This window comes from Chaetura pelagica, unplaced genomic scaffold, assembly GCF_000747805.2.
Source record: "Chaetura pelagica isolate M959 unplaced genomic scaffold, ChaPel_1.0 scaffold83, whole genome shotgun sequence".
In the NCBI taxonomy this organism is placed as follows: Eukaryota; Metazoa; Chordata; class Aves; order Apodiformes; family Apodidae; genus Chaetura; species Chaetura pelagica.
In genome coordinates, this window is record NW_009952893.1 from 5,163,910 (window position 1) to 5,185,763 (window position 21,854).

At 41.0% G+C, this 21,854-nt stretch overlaps 1 protein-coding gene across 1 annotated transcript in view; it reads right to left on the reverse strand.

The window, feature by feature from the left end:
• Window positions 1-21,854, reverse strand: part of SLCO5A1 (solute carrier organic anion transporter family, member 5A1) — a 145,771-nt gene that overhangs the window by 4,463 nt on the left and 119,454 nt on the right. Inside the window, exons 5-8 of the mRNA XM_009995597.1 lie at window positions 21,299-21,463; window positions 15,759-15,957; window positions 3,668-3,827; window positions 451-692 (exon numbers count right to left, since the gene is read on the reverse strand). Coding sequence (XP_009993899.1) covers window positions 451-692; window positions 3,668-3,827; window positions 15,759-15,957; window positions 21,299-21,463 — 766 coding nt within the window. The remainder of the gene's footprint in view (window positions 1-450; window positions 693-3,667; window positions 3,828-15,758; window positions 15,958-21,298; window positions 21,464-21,854) is intronic.

Below are 21,854 nucleotides of genomic sequence, written 5' to 3' on the forward strand. Positions count from 1 at the left end.
AACAGCGAAAATACAATACTACAGTACAAGGTCAAAATTCTTGTGAAGAACAAAAGCGAAGAATCAAAAACAGGCATGTGGCAGGAATGAACAATTTAAGAAGAAGAAAAGGATAATTTTAAATATTAACTTATTTCCATTTAAAAATCCAAACCACTGATCTAAGAAGGCAGAAAATTTTTTCAGGAGTGATTATTTCCTTACATAATGCTTTTACTCAATCTCTATAGCGCCTGGAAATCACTGGGCATTTCATGTTTTCTCAAGTGGATGATCACATTACATACTCTACATACACACAAGTTCCATCCTCTCCATGTCACCTCTATTCTATTCACTTTTGCAGGATATGTAACCTTGAAGGCATTTGGCTGCATTGCCCCAGCCTCTTCTGACACAGGCACCGGTGACACTGGAGAAGGCAAAAAAAACCCGTAACTGAGTTCTCACCTGAGTGTCACTATGATTGCTGATGGCTGGGCACACGCTGTTATAAGGGTAACAATGAAGAGAAAGATCAGGAAGGGGATAAGTGTGTTGCAGGTTCGATCACACTTCCCAGACACAGCGTAGCCATTCTCATTCAGGTAGGTTTTGACAATAACCAGCCGGAGCTGACTGCGCTGACCCACTGTCGGTGGAGTGATCACCTGGCGGCTTTGGACACAGGCACATTCTGTGTAATTTCTTACCTGGGGAAAGCAAGTAAGAACATTTCCACATAAAAAACCTGTGTGAGAAAGACACTGTGCAGAGACATGGTATGATGGAGTCCTATCGTACTTCCTAATCAAGAATCTTCTCCCTCTAGGATCATACAGCCCAAGTAAAATGAAGTTACCACTCCAAGTATTTTTAAAGCTGGCCAGGACTGTCCATGTTGAGATTGCCTTTCCATTATTTCATTTTGATTGAGTTTTTTTAAAAATCTGGAATATTTTTAGAAAATTCTGCCAAATCACTTCTCTAGAGGAAGTCTGGAGAAAAAGTTTGTTTCTCTTGTTGCATAAAAACTGTGAGGAAACATTGTTTAAGCAGCACTGACAATGTCATATTCTGGAATCTGGTGGACTGTTGACTTTCACATTCACGAGGTGTCTCCTGTCATCTCAATGGAAGTCTACCCAGATTCAGCTAAAAAGCAACAAGCTGCACTTCAAATCTGGAGGCCAGGTCCTTACAGTTGGACGTGGGTGTGGATATGGATGGGATGTGGACAGGAGAAAAAACAGAGAACAGTTATGAGAATGAGGCACTGATGTTGTTATCTCTGTTTTGTAGCTAGGTAACTGAAACAGATCAAAGATTTCACAAATGTGGGTGAATAATTTTGAGACTATCCGGATCCCTTTTTTCAGAACATTTTCCATCATATACAACTTAATATAATCTAAATGTAACTTTTCATGCCTTCAGATACAGATTTAGGCACTCAATGCTTCTACAAATCACACTTCTGGCTATTGTTCATGTCTATCACCCAGAATATGAAGAATACAAGATAAATGAGCAACTGAGAGAAGTTTTGTTTAAGTGACTTGCCCCACATCACTTAGAAACAAAGGCAATGACTGAACAGTTTCCCAAGGAAGCAATCCACTCTCAGATATCACATTTCTTTCTACAGGCCTTCATCTTAATCTCATTTTTGCTTCCAAATGCAAATCACAAACAGGCATCCTACAGAAAATAGTTCTCTTTACTATACAATCTTGTTTCATCACCAGAGAAACCAAGTCTGTGTATTAAATCAGACAGACAAAACTCAACAGAAATGCTTGAGTATAGGAATATATATAAACCAGGTAAGAGCTGTATATTGGCACCCTTTTCTCCTATTTCCAATTTTTAAATAGTTAATTTTGAAAACACTGTATGTTATAAACTTAAATCTGACTGTTACGGTTTAGAAACATTTTGTGTGTCACACAGTGGCAAAAGCTTACATGTGTTGCTTTAAAAAGTACTCTACATAAAGCATTACTTAATGAGAAATGCATTTTCCTACCAATGTCAGTCCCATTCTATCCACCATTAGCCATCAAGTTAAAAAATAAGGCCATGAAGGATCTTTTCTTAAATCACAGGAGGAGATAGTATGTTTTCAAATCTGTAGAGAAGAGCACATACTTCCAAAGTACCTCCATACTTAAAAAATTAATAGTGCCAGTTTGACATCCAGTGAAATGTAGCAAGCATCAAACCTATGTACTAATCCAGCAAAGCACAAAACAGATTTGTGTAGACACTGAAAGCAAACCACAGACTTTAATCACAGGCTTTTCAAATTGGGCTAAAGCATTTTTTTTTCTAAAAACCAGCAAGATACTCAAAAACAACCACCAAACCTATAAAGGAAATTCATCTGTTCTCAGCAGCATCTAAGTACAAACCTGCATTTTCAGACCACTATCCAGTCAACCTGAGAAAGGACAGCACTGGATCTAACATCCTCCTACTTCACAGGCTGGGGCTCAGGGCTGCAAATCAGGAAACTGGTACATTATAAACAATCTCTCTGGAAAGCACAACCAAGTCCTGAGAAAACCAATGTTTACATTACTTCCTGTCTTTCTTAATTATCCTTTTATAAAGGACAGTTCTATAACAGAGGAATTTAGGAGTTCATTTTTTGTATAAAACAAACACAAACATAATGCTCTGTTGATGTTTAGTTCAGATTCTGCTTTTCAAATATTTTCTTGTGCTCAGTCCTGGAAACTGCCAGATTTCCACGGTGTGATTTTACAAGCAAAATGCTCTTCTGCAGTCCAGCATAACTGGAAGACTGGGCTGTAACAGGCAATGTATTTCCAGGAAAAAAGTGGATTATTATCATCCTTTAAAGTCTGGTTATTTGAGTTCAATAACAATGTGAAGGACCAGGTATTTCCTTCACAAATAGTAACTTCATTTAGCCTGGAAAAGGTTTAGATAAAGGCTATGAGAATAGCGAAACTATTTTACAAGAGCAGAATACATGGGCAGTCTTTACCTAGCCATGCAAGCAGAAGACCCATCAATGCACTGATGCAGGTGCAACAGCTGTTTATGAGAAATGATGAGACTTATTCAAACACCAATGACTTTATACAGGCCATAACTAAATTTAAACAGGAGTTTAAAACACTTCCAAGTACCCAAAGAGTAAAGTTCTTCCTTCCACTCAGAGAGGGCACTAAAAAAAAATCCCAAACTGCTTTTTAGGCTAACACTGATGAGCTTGTAGAAATGTAGTATGATATGGCTGCCTATGTTAGCAGAAAACTGATTGAGATGACACTAACTCAAGGTCCCCTCTCTGAGACCAGCAGAAACAAGACACCCAGGGCACTGCCATCAGGGACTTCAGAAGCTGCACTGGAAACAACAGCCCTCCCTACCCCATGGCACTTCACACTCACTTGGTTGGAAGATTCACTTGGTACAACCAAACTTGTGCATCAAATTTGTTCCTATCTGGAAGGAAGTGACATGGGACTATGAAATAGTAGTATTGCCAGCCTTTCAAAACATGAAGACTCACCATGAGTCAGCTGCAGATCAACTTCTCTGAAGCTTAGAGGGAGGATGTTTGTGCTGGAAACAGAGCAGTCTTCGATCTGCATCAGTCCCGAGGGGCCACTTGAAACCATACAACCCATATGTGGATGGGTGAAGCACTTACCCCTGTGCTATGGTTTCCACCATTGATGCAGCCAGCTAGGCAAGGACTAAAATATGTTATTCCATCTGATCCACAGACAGGCTCGTACTCATGAATCTTGCATCCACAGTTAACATTACAGCTCCCAGTCAGATTCCTGTGGGCCATGGCAAGAGTGGGACTGAAGAAAGGAAAGAGAACATGCTAGTAGAGCAAGCACAGAACTAATGTGACAATTAATGTGAACTAATAGGCATCTCCTCCTACATACCAGCAACTGTTCAGAAAACTTAATGTTTGTATTATTTATATGTATACATGAAATCTACAGGAAGATCTCTAAATCTGGAGCAGTACTGTGTTTTTACTAGATGTCTGTAAAAGAATCACTACTCTGCTTACCTGGACCATTCCCCAAAATCTTGCTGAAGTCCAGCTTTCTAAGGTCTCCCCAGAAAGGTTTGATGGTATGCTCGGAAGGAACTAAAGGGAATTTCAAAGCTGAAGAACACAAACACACCAAAAAGCAGGCACTGTTGCTCCAAATAGGTGTTTGAACAGATCTCAACTGCCTCAGCAGAGAACTGCATCAACTCTTCACCGGCAAGTGCCATGCCAGCCTGGGCACATCCTCACCACGGGATGAATATGCAAAGGGACCCCAAACAAGGCAGCAGCTCCTGGCACTTATCTGAGCTCTGTGGCTCATGTAACATGGCCTAAATGAAGCACTGCAGTAAGACAGCTCCAGGTCTCTCCGGATACACTATCTCCTCAGCTAAAACCCCTGCATGGCACATCCAGGATCCAGGAGGAGAAAACAGACATGTGGAAGCAGTTTTGATCACCCGAAATGGCACTGCCTTGTTGAGAGTACCAGAGAAAGACAAACTCCTAAGAGAGACCCAATACCTGATATCCTGAGCTGCCAAGATGCAGCCTGTACAAACCACTGAGAGTGCCAGCATGCAACTCAGGGCTGGAATTGAGATTTTAAGAACATATAATACCACTGTGGCTCTACTTTACTATACCATTTGTACCATTGCAGCTCAATCCAGAAGTGACAAAGGCCTTAGCAATATTAGCATCCATGTCTGTGAGATCACAGACTCTTCATCAGAATATGACAGAGATAAAAAAAAAAAAAATACTGATCAAATTGTGCTTTTTGCTACTAGTGGAAATAAATCAATTCTGGTTACAACTTACCACCAGTTGTCATTGTCACATGTTTAGACTCAGGTTGTCTACATTACGGAGTAACCAAATCAATCAATCTTACATACTATGTCACTTCAGACCTGTCCAAGACAACCCCCAGGTCACTTTAAAATGCCCAATTTTAGGCTGAAACCCTGGAGGAGACACTCAGCTACTCCTGTTCTGAAGGAAAGACCAAGGTGACACTTGACTTTTAACGTTCCTGGGTAGGGTAAGGGCTTGGAGTACAAAACAAAGGAGAAAAAGTTAGCAGGCACAAAGGCAACCTCACTGACAGAAAAGAGTAGTAAAAACTCCTATACAACTGTATATACAAATTCTGGTTATGGAGAAACAGAAAGAGTTAAAATTAAAGAGTTAAAGAAAAATGTTTGTTCCCAAATTAAAAACAGACTGGTATAACTGGATGTCAATCGCTACTATCTAGAAGCTCCTAATTAATGAGGAATTAGTTGATGACCATATCAGAAGTCTTCTGACAAATAGCTGGTCTGAAAAGTCACTGACTTTTAATGAACAGTTTTTCTTGACAACCTCAGACAAATTTGAAAACAGGTACTACACTTGTCTTTGGTCCTTTCAGTTACTGGGATTGCTCAGATGAGTTCTGTAGCATTGATTTTTTTCCTTGTCTGCCTAAAGACTAATTGAAAATGTTTTTTTATAATGCACATTTTCTGTGAAAACCTTAGAAATACTTTAAAATGGCTGTTGAGACAATGGCTGTCTTTTCACCAGTCTCTAACAGTAGCCATAAGAGTATGAATAGGGAAAAGCAAGAGCAGGGCAAGTAACTTCCTCCAGAAAACTATTCTCTTGGCCTCTAATGACTCTCAGACCAAAATATTTTCTGAGGCTGATGTGAATTTTTAGTTAATAAACCCTAACCTTTTTTCCCCTGTAATTCTCAAATGAATACAATTTTTTTATCTACAATATGCAGCATCAAGGATTTTTTGACAGTCCACAGCCTGTTACATGATCTGTTGTTTGTTTTACATCTGGCTTTTACTAGATTTATCTGACAGCCCCCACTTCTGCTCCTTTGCTCATAAATTTTGAATCCATGAAGGCTCCTGAAAAAATAAACTTAAGGTGTTCCTATGGCCAACAACAAATATTTGCAAACACTAGTAAAATCTTGTAGTTGCAATTAAATAAACTAATATTAACTAATCTAATCACATCCAGTATTTCCTGAAGGCGTTATGCCAGAAAGTACCTGAAAGTACAGGCAAAAAATATTAGCTTTTATCCACGCTATTACTGAATGTGCTAGATCAGGTACCTAAAAGCAAATATCTATTACACATCTATTTTCAGACACACTTCTTAATATAAGTTATTTTATGCTGTCATTACACAGCCAAACTACAAAAAGCACGAGCTTTTAAACAGCCCATATTATATTTATGCCTATTTCTACTACACTTGCCATGCTCTCTGTCTTGTTTCAGGCTGCAAAATTAATTTAATAAGTGGAAAAGCAGAGTCTGCAGTGTGGTTTATTGCTAGTTCAATTTTCTGCATCTCACTTGGAATTTCATCTGGGTTTAAAATACAGCAACATTAATGCATCAAGCCAATGGAAAAGTTACCTGAATGACCTTATTGAAACCAATTTATTTCCAAGTGACAGGGTTGGCCGAGGTTGGGAGCCTAGCTCTTATTTTGTAAATACCTTTCTGTCTAAAGAAATCACAGTTGCTGAATTCTGCACCCGCACTCCTTCCTCACTGCATAAGGCAATTCCAGCCACTGAAAACTAAAAAGTAGCTGATATCAACATTCTCACCTGAAGCTTCTCCTGTAAGGAAAACCCCATTTTATTATGTTTTTAGGATTTGCAATTTATAGTTTCCTGTGACACTTAAATAGCTTTCTTTTTCTGGATTTTAATCTTAAATGTAAATCTTAATTTCTGTCATAACTGCACTCTAGGCTTCTAAAACAGGGGAGGTTCCAGACAACTGGAGGCTTACTAATGTGATGCCCATCTACAAGAAGGGCTGGATCCAGGGAACTTCAGGCCTGTCAGCCTGATCTCAGTACCAAGGAAGAATGTGGAATGATTCATCTTGAGTGCACTGACATGGCATGTGCAGGACAGCTGCAGGATCAGATCCAGACAGCATGGGTTCATGAAAGCCTGGTCCTGTTTGACCAACCCAATCTCATTCTATAACCAGGTGACCCATGTAGCGAATATGGGAAAAGTGGATGTTGTCTACCTGGACTTCAGTAAAGCCTTTGACACTGTCTACCACAGCATTATCCTAGAGAAGCTGGTGGCTCATGACTTAGACAGGTGGACTCTTGGCTGGGTAAAAAAAAGGCTGGATGGCCAGGGCCAAAGAGTTGTGATGCATGCAGTTAAATCCAGTTGGCTGACGGTCAGAAATGGTGTTCCCCAGGGCTCAGTTTTGGGGACAGTCTTGCTTAATATTTTTATCAGTGATCTGGATGAGAGGATTGAGTGCTCACTCGGAGTTTTCAGACAACACCAAGTTGGGCAGGAGTGTTGATCTGCTTGAAGATAGGAAGGCTCTGCAGAGAGACCTGGACAGGCTGGATCAATGGCCTGAGGTCAATTGTACAAAGTTCAAAAAGGCCAAGTGCACCTAGATCATTACAACCCCATGCACCACTAAAGGCTTGGAGAAGAGCAGCTGGAAAACTGCCCAGCAGAAAAGGACCTGGAAATGCTGATTGACAGCCAGCTAAATAAGATTCAGCAGTGTGCCCAGGTGGCCAAGACCAACTGCATCCTGGCCTGTATCAGTAATAGAAGGACTAAGGAAGTGATTGTCCCCCTGTACGCATCACTGGTGAGGCAGCACCTCAAACACCATGTTCAGTTTTGGGCCTCTCACTACAAGAAGGACATTGAGGTGCTGAAGCATGTCCAGAGAAGGGCAACAAAGCCGGTGAAGGGTCTAGAGAACTAATCATATGGGGAGTGGTTAAGGGAATGGGGATTGTTTAGTTTGGAGAAGAGTAGGCTGAGGGGCGACCACATTTCTGTCTCCAACAACCGGAAAGAAGGCTCTTCAACCTTGAAGGTTGAAAAGGTGAGGTTAAATTTAAAGGCCTTTTCCAGACTAGAATATATGTATGAAAATCCTTAACTCTGTATGAAGAATGTGCCCTTTGCCTTCTCACACCTGCATGGTAAGAGCAGCAGGAGGCACCCATCCTATCATTGCATGTGGTCTGTGTGCAGTCCAACCCAGAAGACCTGAATTCTGAAAACAAATGCCAGTTTGAACCCTGTAGAATTCGCAAATCCAGATAGATTTTAAACAGGAACTAAGCACTGAGCTCTGTTGGGACATGAGGACATGTCCCATAAGCAAAAATCTTGCCTTGAGAATTCTGTTGGTATGGACAACCTCTCCACACCGGGCATTGCAGCATGATATTGAATTAACTGTGCTGCCTTGTCTGCCCTGCTCTCAGTATTGCTCAATGGTGCCACGGAGAGGCCACTGCTATTTAAAACTAGCTCAAGTATCTCTGCTCTAAGCAAGTCAGTAGATATCCAGGGAATTTTAGCACCTCCTCAGCCAGGCAGTAGCCCAACAGGAATCTGGATTGGGTTTGTAGCTGCACCCCCAAGATCCTGTACATGTGCTCACAGGCTGTCAAGGTTCCTGTTCTTTGCCTGCCTTCACATCTGTAATGCACGGGCAGAATAAGGTAAACAACTAGCATCAGACTTACTGCATCTCAGCTATCCCATGGACAACAAGGTATGTTCTGCTCCTGTCTTCTGAACATACCACTCTACACACAGAGATGGTCACCCATGTCATCTCTCACCTCATCTCCTGTCATTAGTGACAATAAGCACTATGACTGCTGCTTAGTGGCTTCCACTTGACTGATTTTTAATGTACTTATATACCAGTATTTGCTTCTGCTGAATACGCTTGCCTTTCCAGCTGGGTACTTTTGCAGCCAATCAAATGTTATTAAGTAGTTCTTAAATATTTATTGAGTGTCTACTGATCAACAAATCAGGTTCACAAATTTAGCTCTTGGAGCTCTTTTATAGTTTATGGTCTAGCTGGATGTTAACCAAAGCATTTCTGAGTGTTTTCTTCCTTGCACCATAAACAAACAACGCACAGTTTTAGAAACAAGTTGTGGCTTGAGCAGGAAATTAAATATCCAGGACTGATATTCGTTCCGTCACCTTCTCAGCTATCAGCTGAAACTTGTCTTATATTATAACACATTGGATTCCAGAAAACAATATGCAGCAACACATCACATAGCAACAGAAGACTTTTCCAGTAATCCCCCAACAGAATCTTTTCTCTGATGGAAAACACCAAATCATCAAAACATTCCTTGGGAACATACTGATTTCAGCAGCACGGTGACAGAAGTTTTTCACACCAACAAGGGAGGCAGCATTTTTGGAGTTTTGCACACTCCTCATCAGGCTGCTGAGCTGGATGACTCAGATGCCTGACTACCTGGGGCAAGCAGGGGCTCCCCAGCCTGCCTGGGAGACCCTCATGCCCACACCTCAGCTGCCAGCAGGGCTCTGACAACCTGCATCTGGACAGGTCTGCGGACAGCCCAGGCTACAAGGAAAGGCACAGCTCAGGCTCCCCTCTCCAACCTCTGCCACCCTGTGAAAGACATTCTTCTGATCTCTTATCCCTCCAGTACGTAAAAACCTTCTCAGCAGCAGACAGGTTGTGTTGCTCCACAGGCAGAAGAGCCCGCCCTCCCACTCTCTCTGCTTATGTAGATCACTCAGTTTAGCTGCATAGCTGAACATTACCATGACACAGAGGTTGGGAAATCAGATTAAAAACAAAGGTGAATGAAATCAACCGTGCAAGACATTAGAAGAATGAAACTTGAAACTGAACTGAGACCACTGTGATAATCTAAATCTCAGGGGACACTTTTTTCTTGGCCCTAGAGGAAGTCTCCAGTACAGATACATAAAGCAAATCTGCTCAAATTAGTAACAAGCTACTGCAAGCTGTGTCTTTCCAGCGTTCATCACTTTTTGTACCTCAGCAAATCACTGTAAGGTTTATTTGGGGGATTTTTTTTTATTGTTTATAGAAAACATCTTGCACACAAAAAGGTATTTTTCTCATCTTTTCAAGAACAGGGGGTCACTACTGGGATGGGTGCTGTTTAACATCCTTGTCAGCAACGTGGACAGTGGGATCAAGTGAACCTTCAGCAAGTTTGCTGATGACACCAAGCTGTGTGGTGTGGTGTAGTTGACACACTGGAGGGAATGGATGCCATCCAGAGGGACCCTGACAGGCTTCAGAGGTGGGCCCAGGCCAACGTCATGAAGTTCACTAAGGCCAAGTGCAAGGTCCTGCAACTGAGTGGGGACAAACCCAAGCACAAATACAGGCAGTGGGGAGAATGGATTGAGAACAACCTTGAGCAAAAGGACCTGGGTGTAAGCTCATGAGCCAGCAATGTGCACTTGCAGCCCAGAAAGCCAACCGTGTCCTGGGCTACATCAAAAGTAGTGTGGCCAGCAGGTTCAGGGGAGGTGATTCTACCCCTCTACTCCATGCTCGTGAGACCCCACCTGGAGTACTCTGTCTACTTCAGGAGCCGTTTACACAGGAAGGACATAGTGCTCCTGAAGAGGAGGGCCACAAAGATGATCATAGGGGTAGAGCACCTCTCCTGTGGAGACAGTCTTAGAGAACTGGGACTGTTCAATGTGGAGAACAGAAGGCTCCGTGGAGAACAGAAGGCTCCGTGGAGACCTTATAGGGGCCTGAATGGACCTACAGGAAAGCCAAGGAGGAACTTTTTACCAGGGTGTGTAGTGACAGGATGAAGGGTAATGGTTTTAAGCTGGAAGAGGGAAGATGTACGTTAGACATTAGAAAGAAATTTGTTAGTGTGAGGGTGATGAGACACTGGCACATGTTGCCCAGGGAAGCTGTGTATGACCCACCCTGGAAGTGTTCCAAGGCCAGGTTGGACAGGGCTTTGAGCAACCTGATCTAGTGGGGGGTGTCCTTGTCCATGCAGGGGGGTTGAAACTAGATGATCTTTAAGGTCTCTTCCAACCCAAACCATTCTATGATTCTAAAATGTGATACACAAAATAATCTATTAGCTCTGTTTCCAAAAGCTTGTTATCAAACACTTGTTAGAGATTCATGTTTTCATCTTTATTACCTTCATGGTTCACTCATTGTTCCCTTCTCTTTCAATTACAGGAAACTAATGAAGGATGAAAAAAATTCAGATGTTGGGGATGTGAAATCTCTACTGACACATATCAACGTAACCCCTTTTTCATCACACGTGATCTACCATATAACATATACTGTAACAGACTTTTATGAATACTTTTCCCAGGAGGGGATCATTTTTACTCAAAGATGTATATTTTTGCTGCCTTCTGACAGTGGGAAGCCCCCTTTTCCCCACAAAGGAAAACAGAGCATTGATCTCTGAATTACTGCACAGCACATTACAGATTTACCTGCACCAGTCTGAAGGACCAGGCTTTTATGGAAATTGCACCAAAGCTAGTATGTCCTGCTTGTGAGTTGCCCTGTGGTAAAAGCAGCTTAGTCTCAATACATCCACTGCTGTAGACACAGGGAATGCAAGTGAAACAGCTGCCCCACTTTTTTTCAGTGGATACAGATGCTGTCAATTTGCAGCACTGCCTCACCTGAGCTGCCAAGGACACCCAGCATGCATGAGCACACTACCAGAAACCTGCCTCAAACAGTGTTTCCTGAACTATTCTTTCAAATACAAACAAGGACACTGCTTCTTTCATTACTGAGATTTAGCTGCAAGTCTGCTAAATGTGTGTACTAGGACAAAGCCCAGAATCCCATCTGACAAATTGCATTTGTTCACTTATTGGAGAAACTGTTTTGTGACTCCATGATAGGATGCTGGTAAAGCTAATAAAGAGGAGACTTTTATTAGATGTTACTAACCATAAAAGAGACTCTAGTTTCTAACTTTTTTTTCTCCTCTCCAAATATTATGCTGTGGGAGGCCTGTGGTATAGGAAGAGGGTCTATCCTTTTTTCCAATATGTGTGCATTGACTGTCAGCACAACAGGGTTTCAGTCCAAGCCTGGATATCTGAAATAACAGGTTAACTCATCATGCTCGCAGTCAATGCATACATATTGGAAAAAAAAGGTGGACTATCTTCCCATGAGGCTACAGTCTGAACAAACAGTGCCTGACTATATTTTGGTAACATCTAAACAAAGAATTCATTGGCACATTGTCTACATGACCAAGGAAATACAGAGGAAAGGAGTTAACCCCTCACCACATCACTTCTGTAATCTCAATATTGGGCTATATGACAAAAAGAATTATCTTAATTTGATGGCAGTATTTTTTATTTGGTATTGAAGGACATTCTGGATGGCAGAAATCTGCAGCCTCCTTGTTGGCAAGCAGCTGGAATTGCAGCAATGATGCAATTTTTGTGTAGCTGTCTAACAAGGAACCCTCTCATTGTGTTAGCTGGATTTCTTCTTTGTTGTTATTGTTCTGATCCAATTAGTCACTGCTTTCAAGCTAAGGGATCCAACTGGCTCACTGGACTAAAAGACATAAAAGAATAACAGAAACCCAAACTGGTGGTACAAGAGGAAGGATAGATATTTTTTTTTGTATGTGAAGTGCCTCAGTAAGTCAATTGCATGCTTTAACTAAACCTTAATTGCACCAAAACAACAGAAAGCAAACAAAAAGGGTCTGTTTTGATTCATTACATACCAGAAAAGTGAGAGATGGAACTCAACTAATCCAAGAATCTGTCACTATGAATAAGCTCCCTGTGGAGCCTGTTTTAGTTGCCTTATACCACAAAACACAGAAAAGACAGGTCTGCAATCAACCTAAGCAGCTGATCTTTGCTGCTTCCCCTTTATTCAGGACTTGTGGGGCAACATCTGCACTGCTGGTCCAGTTCTGGGCTCCTCAGGAAAAGAGACACGGACATACTTGGAAAGAATTCAGCTAAGGGCCACTAAGGTTCTGAAGGGACTGAAGCATCTCTCCTCTCAGGAAAGGCTGGGAGAGCCAGGACTATCCAGCCTGGAGAAGAGAAGGCTCAGAGGAATCAAATACCTGCATAGAGGTTGTAACAAGGACAGAGCCAGGCACCTTTCAGTGGTGCCCTGTGACAGCACCAGAGGCAACAGGCACAAACTGAAACCCAAGAGATTTCCTCTAAATGTCAGGAAACACTTTTTCACTGTGAAGGTGATTGAGAGCTGGCAAAGGCTGCCCAGGGAGGCTGTGGAGTCTCCATTCTTGAAGATAGTAAAAAACTGTCTGGACAAAGAAACAATTCACTGTTTCAGGACTTCACATTCAGATGCTGGATATGGTGCAAGAGAAGGGATCCCGTATCATTATTTGACATAAGGCTGCTTACACCATGTTCAAATATCAAGCATGCCTTCAGAGACAAGGCTGGGGCATGGAACAAGGGGTTCTAAAATGCTGAGATGTATAATACAGAGATGCCCTTGAACCTTCCTGATAACAGAATTGCTGATGACACACAACAACAGCAAAACTGCTTGTGCCCAAATAAAACAGCAGAAAATCCTTGCAAATGTATTCTAATCTGTGCATGCCTCCAGGTCCCACCCATTCTCTCACAGCTGGTACAGTCTAAAAAATACTGAGTTATGAAACACACTGAATTATGAAATATCATTGCCTACTTTGCTGAGTACTGGTATGCACATACTTTTGTTTACTAAAATCCAGCTTATCGTTCTTCTCTGTACTAATGTATGGATCAGTTAATAACAATAACCAAAAAAAAAAGATAAAAGGGCAACGAAAGAACCCCAACAACACCCTACTTTTTAAATGTAAAGGAAAGAGTAAAACTGAAGTGTTTATTCAGAGGAGATTCTTCTGCATCATGTGTCTACACTGCCCAATCTCTGGGCTACTGCCAGCACAAGCAGCTCAGACATAAGACCTGGAATAGCCCTGTTAAGGTACAGCATCAGGCAAGACATTTACTCTGAACAAAGTAGCTGTACTGTTCCTCCTATCCAATCTAGCCTGTTGAACTGGCTTTGGTGTTCATATGCTGCACTGTTTCATGAACAATGACTGACAATGAGCATTAAGAGAATTATTATCATGTTAGATAGTCAAGATTATTGTAGTAGTGCTTCTTTACTATCATTTGATAACATATTTGATCTCTGCATGAAAGAAATCCTATAGGGCCTGGGCTGCAGACTCCTGCTCTGTGACTAGTTGAAAGGTAGCTTGCTGAAGGAAAAAAAAAATCAGTTAAAGTTATCCTGGCTCAAACCAGGATAACCTCTTGCTTCAGAATAATTAGATGAAGGTGATAAAGAAGTAATGCTACTGCAGACTTTCAGAACAGGTGTGAATAGATGCCTGTTTCAATTCATGCTGTGTATTTACTGCAAATGTTATTGCTCACTGAAAAAAAAAAAAATTAGGTAGTCTTAAAATTCCACTGTGAAGGTTATGTGTTACAAAGTAATAGTTTGCCTTGTCTTCAGTTCAGAAGTAAATTTAAATTAAAAAGAACTTTTTCATCAACAGAAAACTACAGTCTTCTCTCTTCCCCAGCCAGGCAGGGACATTCTGACTTGCCACACAGTTCAGCTGGTTGCTATCTGAAATTTATGTTTTAATTCCTAATAATTTTCATTTCTTCATCTACACCCACAGCCTGTCACAAACATCAACAGGAGGTGGACAATAAAAACATTCCACCCCCTTCCCATTCCTGTTCCTCCTTCTTCAGCCCGCTATGCTCTGAGGAGGATATATCACTATGGTACTCCACTCTACAGTCAGCCCCTCAACATCCAGCTTTAACTCTAGGTATTAATACAAAGGAGTAAACCAGCTTTCCATCAGCTCATGTCTTTCAGTTGCTGGTTCTCCTTGCTTTAGAGTTAGGGTTTGACAGCAATGTAGTCACACCCAGCAACACGCAATGCAAAATAATCTCTGTATAAACAGTGCCTATTTTCCTCCTCCCTTGCTTCCAATTTTTCCTCTCTTTTTTTTCACTTATCTTGCTCACTGCCCCACTGTAGTTCTGTTTTTCTCCACTTGATCATCTCTTTTCCTGCTCTGCACTTCTTGTACACTGTCTTCCAAACTTCAAAATAAGAATAAAAGCTCATGATCAAGCTTCTGAGGATTGAAACACCTCATCACAACTTTTCCACATTGTGCCCTTCCATGTATTTCTTAATGTCACAGCCTAAATCCCTCACTCCTAATACCATCCTACATCCACACCTTTTTTTTTTCATTCTCAATATACCTTTAAGGATTATGATCTAGTCCCTGATTTGCTGATGATCCAGCAAGCACTGGAGGGCATTCATACAACTAGTAAGGGGTCGCAGAAGCAGCACACACCACTAGTGTTGGTCGCACACATCCAAGTGATTCCTCTAAAATAGGGATTGCAAACCTAAGACACTATTAATAGACAAACTTATTCAGAAACAATCTTTATAAATCCCTTCAGTATTTTCACCATTTCATGAGCAGACAACATTTTGAAACACCAACTAAACTCTGAGCAATACACTGAGGATTTTATTCTTATTGTTCTGTAAAAATCACTGAAGTCCATTCTAATGCATCTTCTCACCCCTCAAAAAGGTGAGTTATTACATAAGCTTCATTATAAATTAGATGTAAAACTGAAGGACCACATAGTAACAGTGTGTGTTTATATCACAGTACTCCCTGTATTTCATTTTAACATGTGGCTTCTTCAATACACCAGCCATCAGCATTTTTTCATTTCTTTATCAGGCTTATTGGAAAAAACTGGTTTTGCAATAGAGGATTCCAAGCTACTTACCCAGTCGTGTAAGGTATATTTATTCCCCCTAGATTAATGCTTTCACATCCAACAATGAAGAGAGTTGAAAAGCAGAGCAGAGACACACCACTGCAGATCATAGCCAACTTTGCAGACTCTCTTGCACCGAGTTTCAGTTTTTTTATAATGTAGCCACCTAGGACAATACCAACACCAGCACTGGGGACAATAATCACACCTGCCAGGAAGAAAATCGAGCAACATTAAAATATGACCTATAGAAAAGGTATAAAATGTAAATATTGGTTTCATTCCCTAATTAGATGACTACAAATGCTGCACTAAGATCTCCATTGTCTGATTCTCTGCTAGCAAACTGAGTCAGACTTTTCAAACCTCTGGAGTGTTGTCAAAGAATTAATAAAAGCCTCCTTATGATATTACCAGCAGCCAAATGGCTATAAGAGAACTATTGTATTTACAAGCAGAAACATTGCTTTGTATTTATTTTGGAATGGGGAGAAGGGATACACATTGCTCCAGTTTAACTACTGCAAATTTGAAGAAATCCAGATTTGAACACAAACCTTCCTCTTCCTTCTCTCATTAATTCCAGTGAAGCACAAGCGCTAACCTCAGGCAGGACCCCACAAGCCTTCCCCCATGTGAGCCTGGCTGCAAGTGGCTGCCTTCTAGATACTTTACTCAAGTTGAATAGCACTTTCCTACCTCAGCAGCTCTGTTCACCTCAGCACAGCCAGATGGGGTGTAAACTGACCAAACACAATCAAAGAAATCAAGATTGGGGTGCATTAGAAAGGGTGTGGTTAGTCGGTCAAGAGAGGTTCTCCTCCCCCTCTATTCTGCATTGGTGAGGCCGCATCTGGAGTATTGTGTCCAGTTCTGGGCCCCTCAGTTCAAGAAGGACAGGGAACTGCTCGAAAGAGTCCAGCGCAGAGCTACAAAGAGTAGAACATCTCCCTTATGAGGAAAGGCCGAGGGAGCTGGGTCTCTTTAGCTTGGAGAAAAGGAGATTGAGGGGTGACCTTATCAATGTTTACAAATATGTAAGGGGTGAGTGTCAGGAAGATGGAGTTAGGCTTTTCTCAGTGATGACCAGTGATAGGACAAGGGGTAATGGATGCAAATTGGAGCATAGGAAGTTCAAGGTGAGTATCAGAAAAAACTTCTTTCCTGTGAGAGTGACAGAGCACTGGAACAGGCTGCCCAGAGAGGTTGTGGAGTCTCCTTCACTGGACACATTCAAAACCCACCTGGATGTGTTCCTGTGTGATGTACTCTAGGTGACCCTGCTCTGGCAGGGGGGTTGGACTAGATGATCTTTCAAGGTCCCTTCCAACCCCTAGGATTCTATGATACTATAATTAGTACTAGGGTAAGTTTAAGACACAGAAGCTATGCACATGAAATTTCTGCCACTCTACTGCTACAGTTACAAGGTGGCAGCTCAGAAACATGTCACCAGGCTGCCCTCACTTCCCAGGACCTAAGGTGGTGGTAGCAGTGAATGTCTTGCATTTCTCAGCTTCTCGTGGCTTTTGCTTCTCACTGACATGTGAGATGGTCTTTAAATAAGTTCTTTGCTAATAAAGAAGCATTCCATGTAAATACGGAATTTGAACAACTTTTGGCAACTGCATCGAGGGAGAAGGAGCAAAACATTATTATAATCCAAATTCCTACATATGTTGGTCATCTTTGTAAAGATGGCAGTAACACTATATCTTGCAAATACCTTTAACATTATTGCAAAGCATTCTTGTTCTCTGCTAATTTGTCTAAAGGTGAAGGGGACATATTTATCAAAATGTTGAGATTGTGAAAGTAAAAATAACAGGTAAAAATAGTTGCTGCTTTAATTTTACTGCCATCACCAATGGGATTATAAAATGTCATTTCATGAGAAAGATTCTTAATAATATTCCTTCACAGACTCAAAACCAGTTTTTCTCCTAAGAGCAAAATTTAAATGTCTAAGTCCTTCTAGAAGAATTAAATTATCTTCACAAAGTTCAAAGCTGTTATCTCTCTCAAGCTGTTATATCTCTCACTCTCAATGACTGAATATGAACGAGGGAAAAAAATAATGCAAATCCTTTCACTTGTACTGAAAATGTTCTCTCTTGGTGAAAATGTTAACTCAGCCATCTGAGTCTACCAGGCCTGCCCTGCTCTATGAAATCTGTCAGAAAGGCACACATCCACGCCAAAGTCAGACTGAGACCACCTGCAAAGCCTTCTAAAACAGGCCCATCAGGTGAATCAAATTCCATGGACAAATTCTGCAGCTACATGAATTATATGAACTAAAGATCTACCCAAGTTATGGGCTTACTGATGATAAATTAATCTCAGTATTTTGTTCTTCTTGCTTCCACTTTATAGCTTGGCTTTGAGTTCTTTACCCCTTCTGGATATGAATTTATCTTTTCTTTCTTGTCCTCTTGAGGGCATAGTTATTGGAAAAGCCTTCCACTGAGAATCTATGTGCCTGTGTCTTGTCAAAACTGAGTATGTAAATATTTTGTGAGGCATGAGGTTAGTGGTTCTCCCATCAGTGAGTTATCCTGCACTGATGTTTTCATCCATCTTCTGCCACACCATGAAGATCACAACACTAACAATGAGGAGAGGAACACAAGCAAATTGCCTGCCAAGGCTTCCTCTTGTTCTAGAGGGTGGAAAGGCAAAGGCAAGCCTATAAAGAAGTATAAAGACAACTTCCTCCATGCAAAGGGGAGATGGGTGTGAAAAAATTCTCCCTCTGGGAGAACCTGGAAGGGCAGGAGCAGATTTGCTTGTTTGCAGAGACGGCAGCAGAGAGAAGTGTTCATTCCGTTCTAAGTGTCAGAAAGCCTGACAGGTCCTTTTGCCCTAAGTACAAACTCTTCATCTCTATGCCCCTCTCTTTCTGCAGGGGATGTGAAATCAGAACTGATGTACTGTCAAAGAAACGCAGCTACTACAGTGAACTTCCAGAAGAGCTTCCAGGGCAAAGCAAAGCATGTACCTCTAATCAGGACATGTATTATTTTTCAAAGGCATTTAGAGGAATAAAGCTTAAGATCTGATACTAAGCTGTTGCATTGCACTCTCCTTCATTTTATAACGATAGTTTGGCTTACAGGAATGATGTGTGTGCCAAATACAGTGCTTGGAGGCAATATCAGCTTTCAGTCAGCAATTTTCAAGCTTTGTCCTTTTTGATGTTGTCAGGATGCTGCGGTATTTGAGGCCTTCCACAGCAGCATAAGATGATCTTAACAGCTCGTAATGGTCTGGGAACAAAAAACTGCTAAGTGGGCTACACTTTCAAAGGGAATACTGTGGAGATCTTCAAATCAATTCTGTATGAGACACATGTTGTACTTTTTCTAGAACTACTAGAGAGTAGATCCAATGGTTTACAATCACTTTAGCAGAAGTTACCAGAGTGGTGCTTTATAATATAAAGTGTGCAGTTCTTCCAATTACAAATTATTTTGTCGCTTTCTTTTTCACAAGTAAATTTGCTGGCAAAGCACCTGAAATTTTAACCTGGATTTGTCTAAGATCAAAACCAAATTTTAATTTTGTACCAGATTTTGTAACCAAAAGCCAACGTTCTTTTTTTTTTTTTTTTTGACTTGAGGAAGCCTGGAGGCTGAATGCCATCTGCTCTACATGTGGAAAACAAAACTCCAAACAAGACAAGAGTGCAGTACAAGCTGCACAAGTTCAAGACACAAAGTTTGGCACATGGCATTTTTGCTGATGATTAATGCCAGGTTTGTTTAAAAACAGAAATAAATTGAGACTTAATTAAAGAATTCCTGGATCAGAAATGACCCATAAAAAATTGGTACCAGCTACATAAAGAGATGCAGCAAGCACATGTATTCAGCTGGCAATGTGCATATGAACTATAGATATAGTAATATAAATAACATGTAAGTTCTCCTTTTGTTAACCAGAAGTTTGTAAACTAGACATGTCTTTTACTAGATTAGTCAGTAGCAACCTAATACAGAATTTCCAAGTTTCCATTTCCCATTTTTCCTACAAAAAGAATTTATAAAATTAACAGCATCTGTTGAATTGAACACTAAGTTTGGGAGCTGGAATTGTGGAACCAGTGTTCACTTGTCCATGTTGCACATCCAGCTTGAGCTACTTCTTCTTCTCTTTCATTACAGTAGTCTTCATCAAGCAATTTATAACAGATAAAACAACAGATGTTAATATCTTCACACCCTGGATAGGGTCATGTCTTCTTTTCCTCCTTCAGTGTACTGTCTGTTGAATATTTTGTTTGGCAAGAATGTTTCTCGTAAGAATGAAGTGAGTTATGGAACAGCAATCCCATCACAACCCATTACAGCAAAACTCTTATGCATGCAAGCTGCCCTAAGCATCAGATCATGCCCTAAGCATCAATGTTTGCTCCTTATATACAGAACACAGGGATTTCATGCCCTGAAGAAAATCTCACCCCAGCAAGCCCTCAAACATAAGTCACCACATGGTGCTCCTCTGATCTTTCCCCTCCACACCCTAGAAAGACTCCTCGCTTTTCTTCCAGCCATTGCAGGTAACATATTATTCCCATGTGAGATGTCTGTGCCTTTGTCTCTCTTTCTTCTACTACTTTTTGTCTTCTCCTTGATTGATGCCCCATACTTCACTCTTGTTCCCACAACTCATTCTCCATTCCATCACTACTTCTCAGGCACAGCATCTGGAAATACGGAGGAACAAATAACTAACCTGCCTAACAATTGTCCACTATTCTATATGGGAAGCACTATGGAGAAGTCAAAAAGATGCAACCAGGAGAGAAAGGAGATGATCTGTATGACATGGGACCCAATTCTGGAAAATATTTTCGTCCCTTTCCCTAGGGAATTTCCTATCTCTCCCTCCTGCAGAGTCATTTCAAACTTACATTTTGTGGTTTGTAGCTCTGTTAGAAGTTGGACCAGCAGTAGGGGAAGTACAACACCTGCAAAAGAGGGGTCTCAGACGTGAAATGATAGGTGGGAGAGAATTTAGGGACCTCTCCTGCCTGGAGTAGATCATTATGTGCTCAATAAGTAAATAAGGATAAAACCACCTGCATGGGGGGGAGAGATAACTGAAGGATGGGACAGATGAACAACTCTTCACTGGGGAAAAGGGAAGGTGAGGATATTTTAAAGATCAAAGACCAAGTAAAATTTACATAAAGTAAGAACAGCTTTAAAATATCTTCTAAGGCACACAAACCTCAGTAATGCCTGTGGGTTTTCTAGTTTTCTTTTTTTGTGTTTTTACTCCCTGAAGACCATTAACACATTAAAAAATGTCTGTCTGGGCTTATGTAGAAAAACCCAGCCCTTCAACTATATAAAAGAGTTCATATTTTACTAAACACTTCTAGTAAACATCAAAGAACAATCAGAATATCTAACCAAATACTCAGAGTTGGATCCTTACACTTGTTCAAACAAGCAGGTTTTTGGTTCATTCCTACATTGATTCATTTCATCATTCAAAGAACACCAACCCTGTCAATGTTACACTAAATGGCAATGCCTTACCAGTGTAGATGCTGGCATTGGAAGCTGGGATGCCAAACTGTGACTCGATGAACTTGGGAATGAAGGTAATAAAAGCTGTGACAATGGCACTCTCAGCTGTGTATGACAAACTCACAAAAAGGAATGTCATGTTGCTTAAGATCCTGACAGCTGCTCTTGGAAGCTCTATAAAATGACAAAAGTGACAAGCGAAATGTTATAAATAATGAGAAACAAAAGCAAACTGAAACAAAACCAACTGATTTTCTTTGAGATGGACTGGCAATAATGGCTTGCTAGCATCTAGATACATTTGCTAGGTGGAAGGGACAGTGCATATTTGGGACTGCAATCTCTGCTGTCTGCTCTTACATATCTCACTGCATCACCCCCAGGCTGCAGTCCCACTTTTCACACACATACCTGAGGTCTGTTTTAACAAAACCACCTGAAGAAACAGTGTTTACATAGTAACATTTTAAAGGAAAGAAAAACAGAAATATAGTGTAGTGCTTTTGGAATTAATCTCGTTTTATTTTGACAATTTCTGCAAGATAACACGTATCACGCTGCTGAA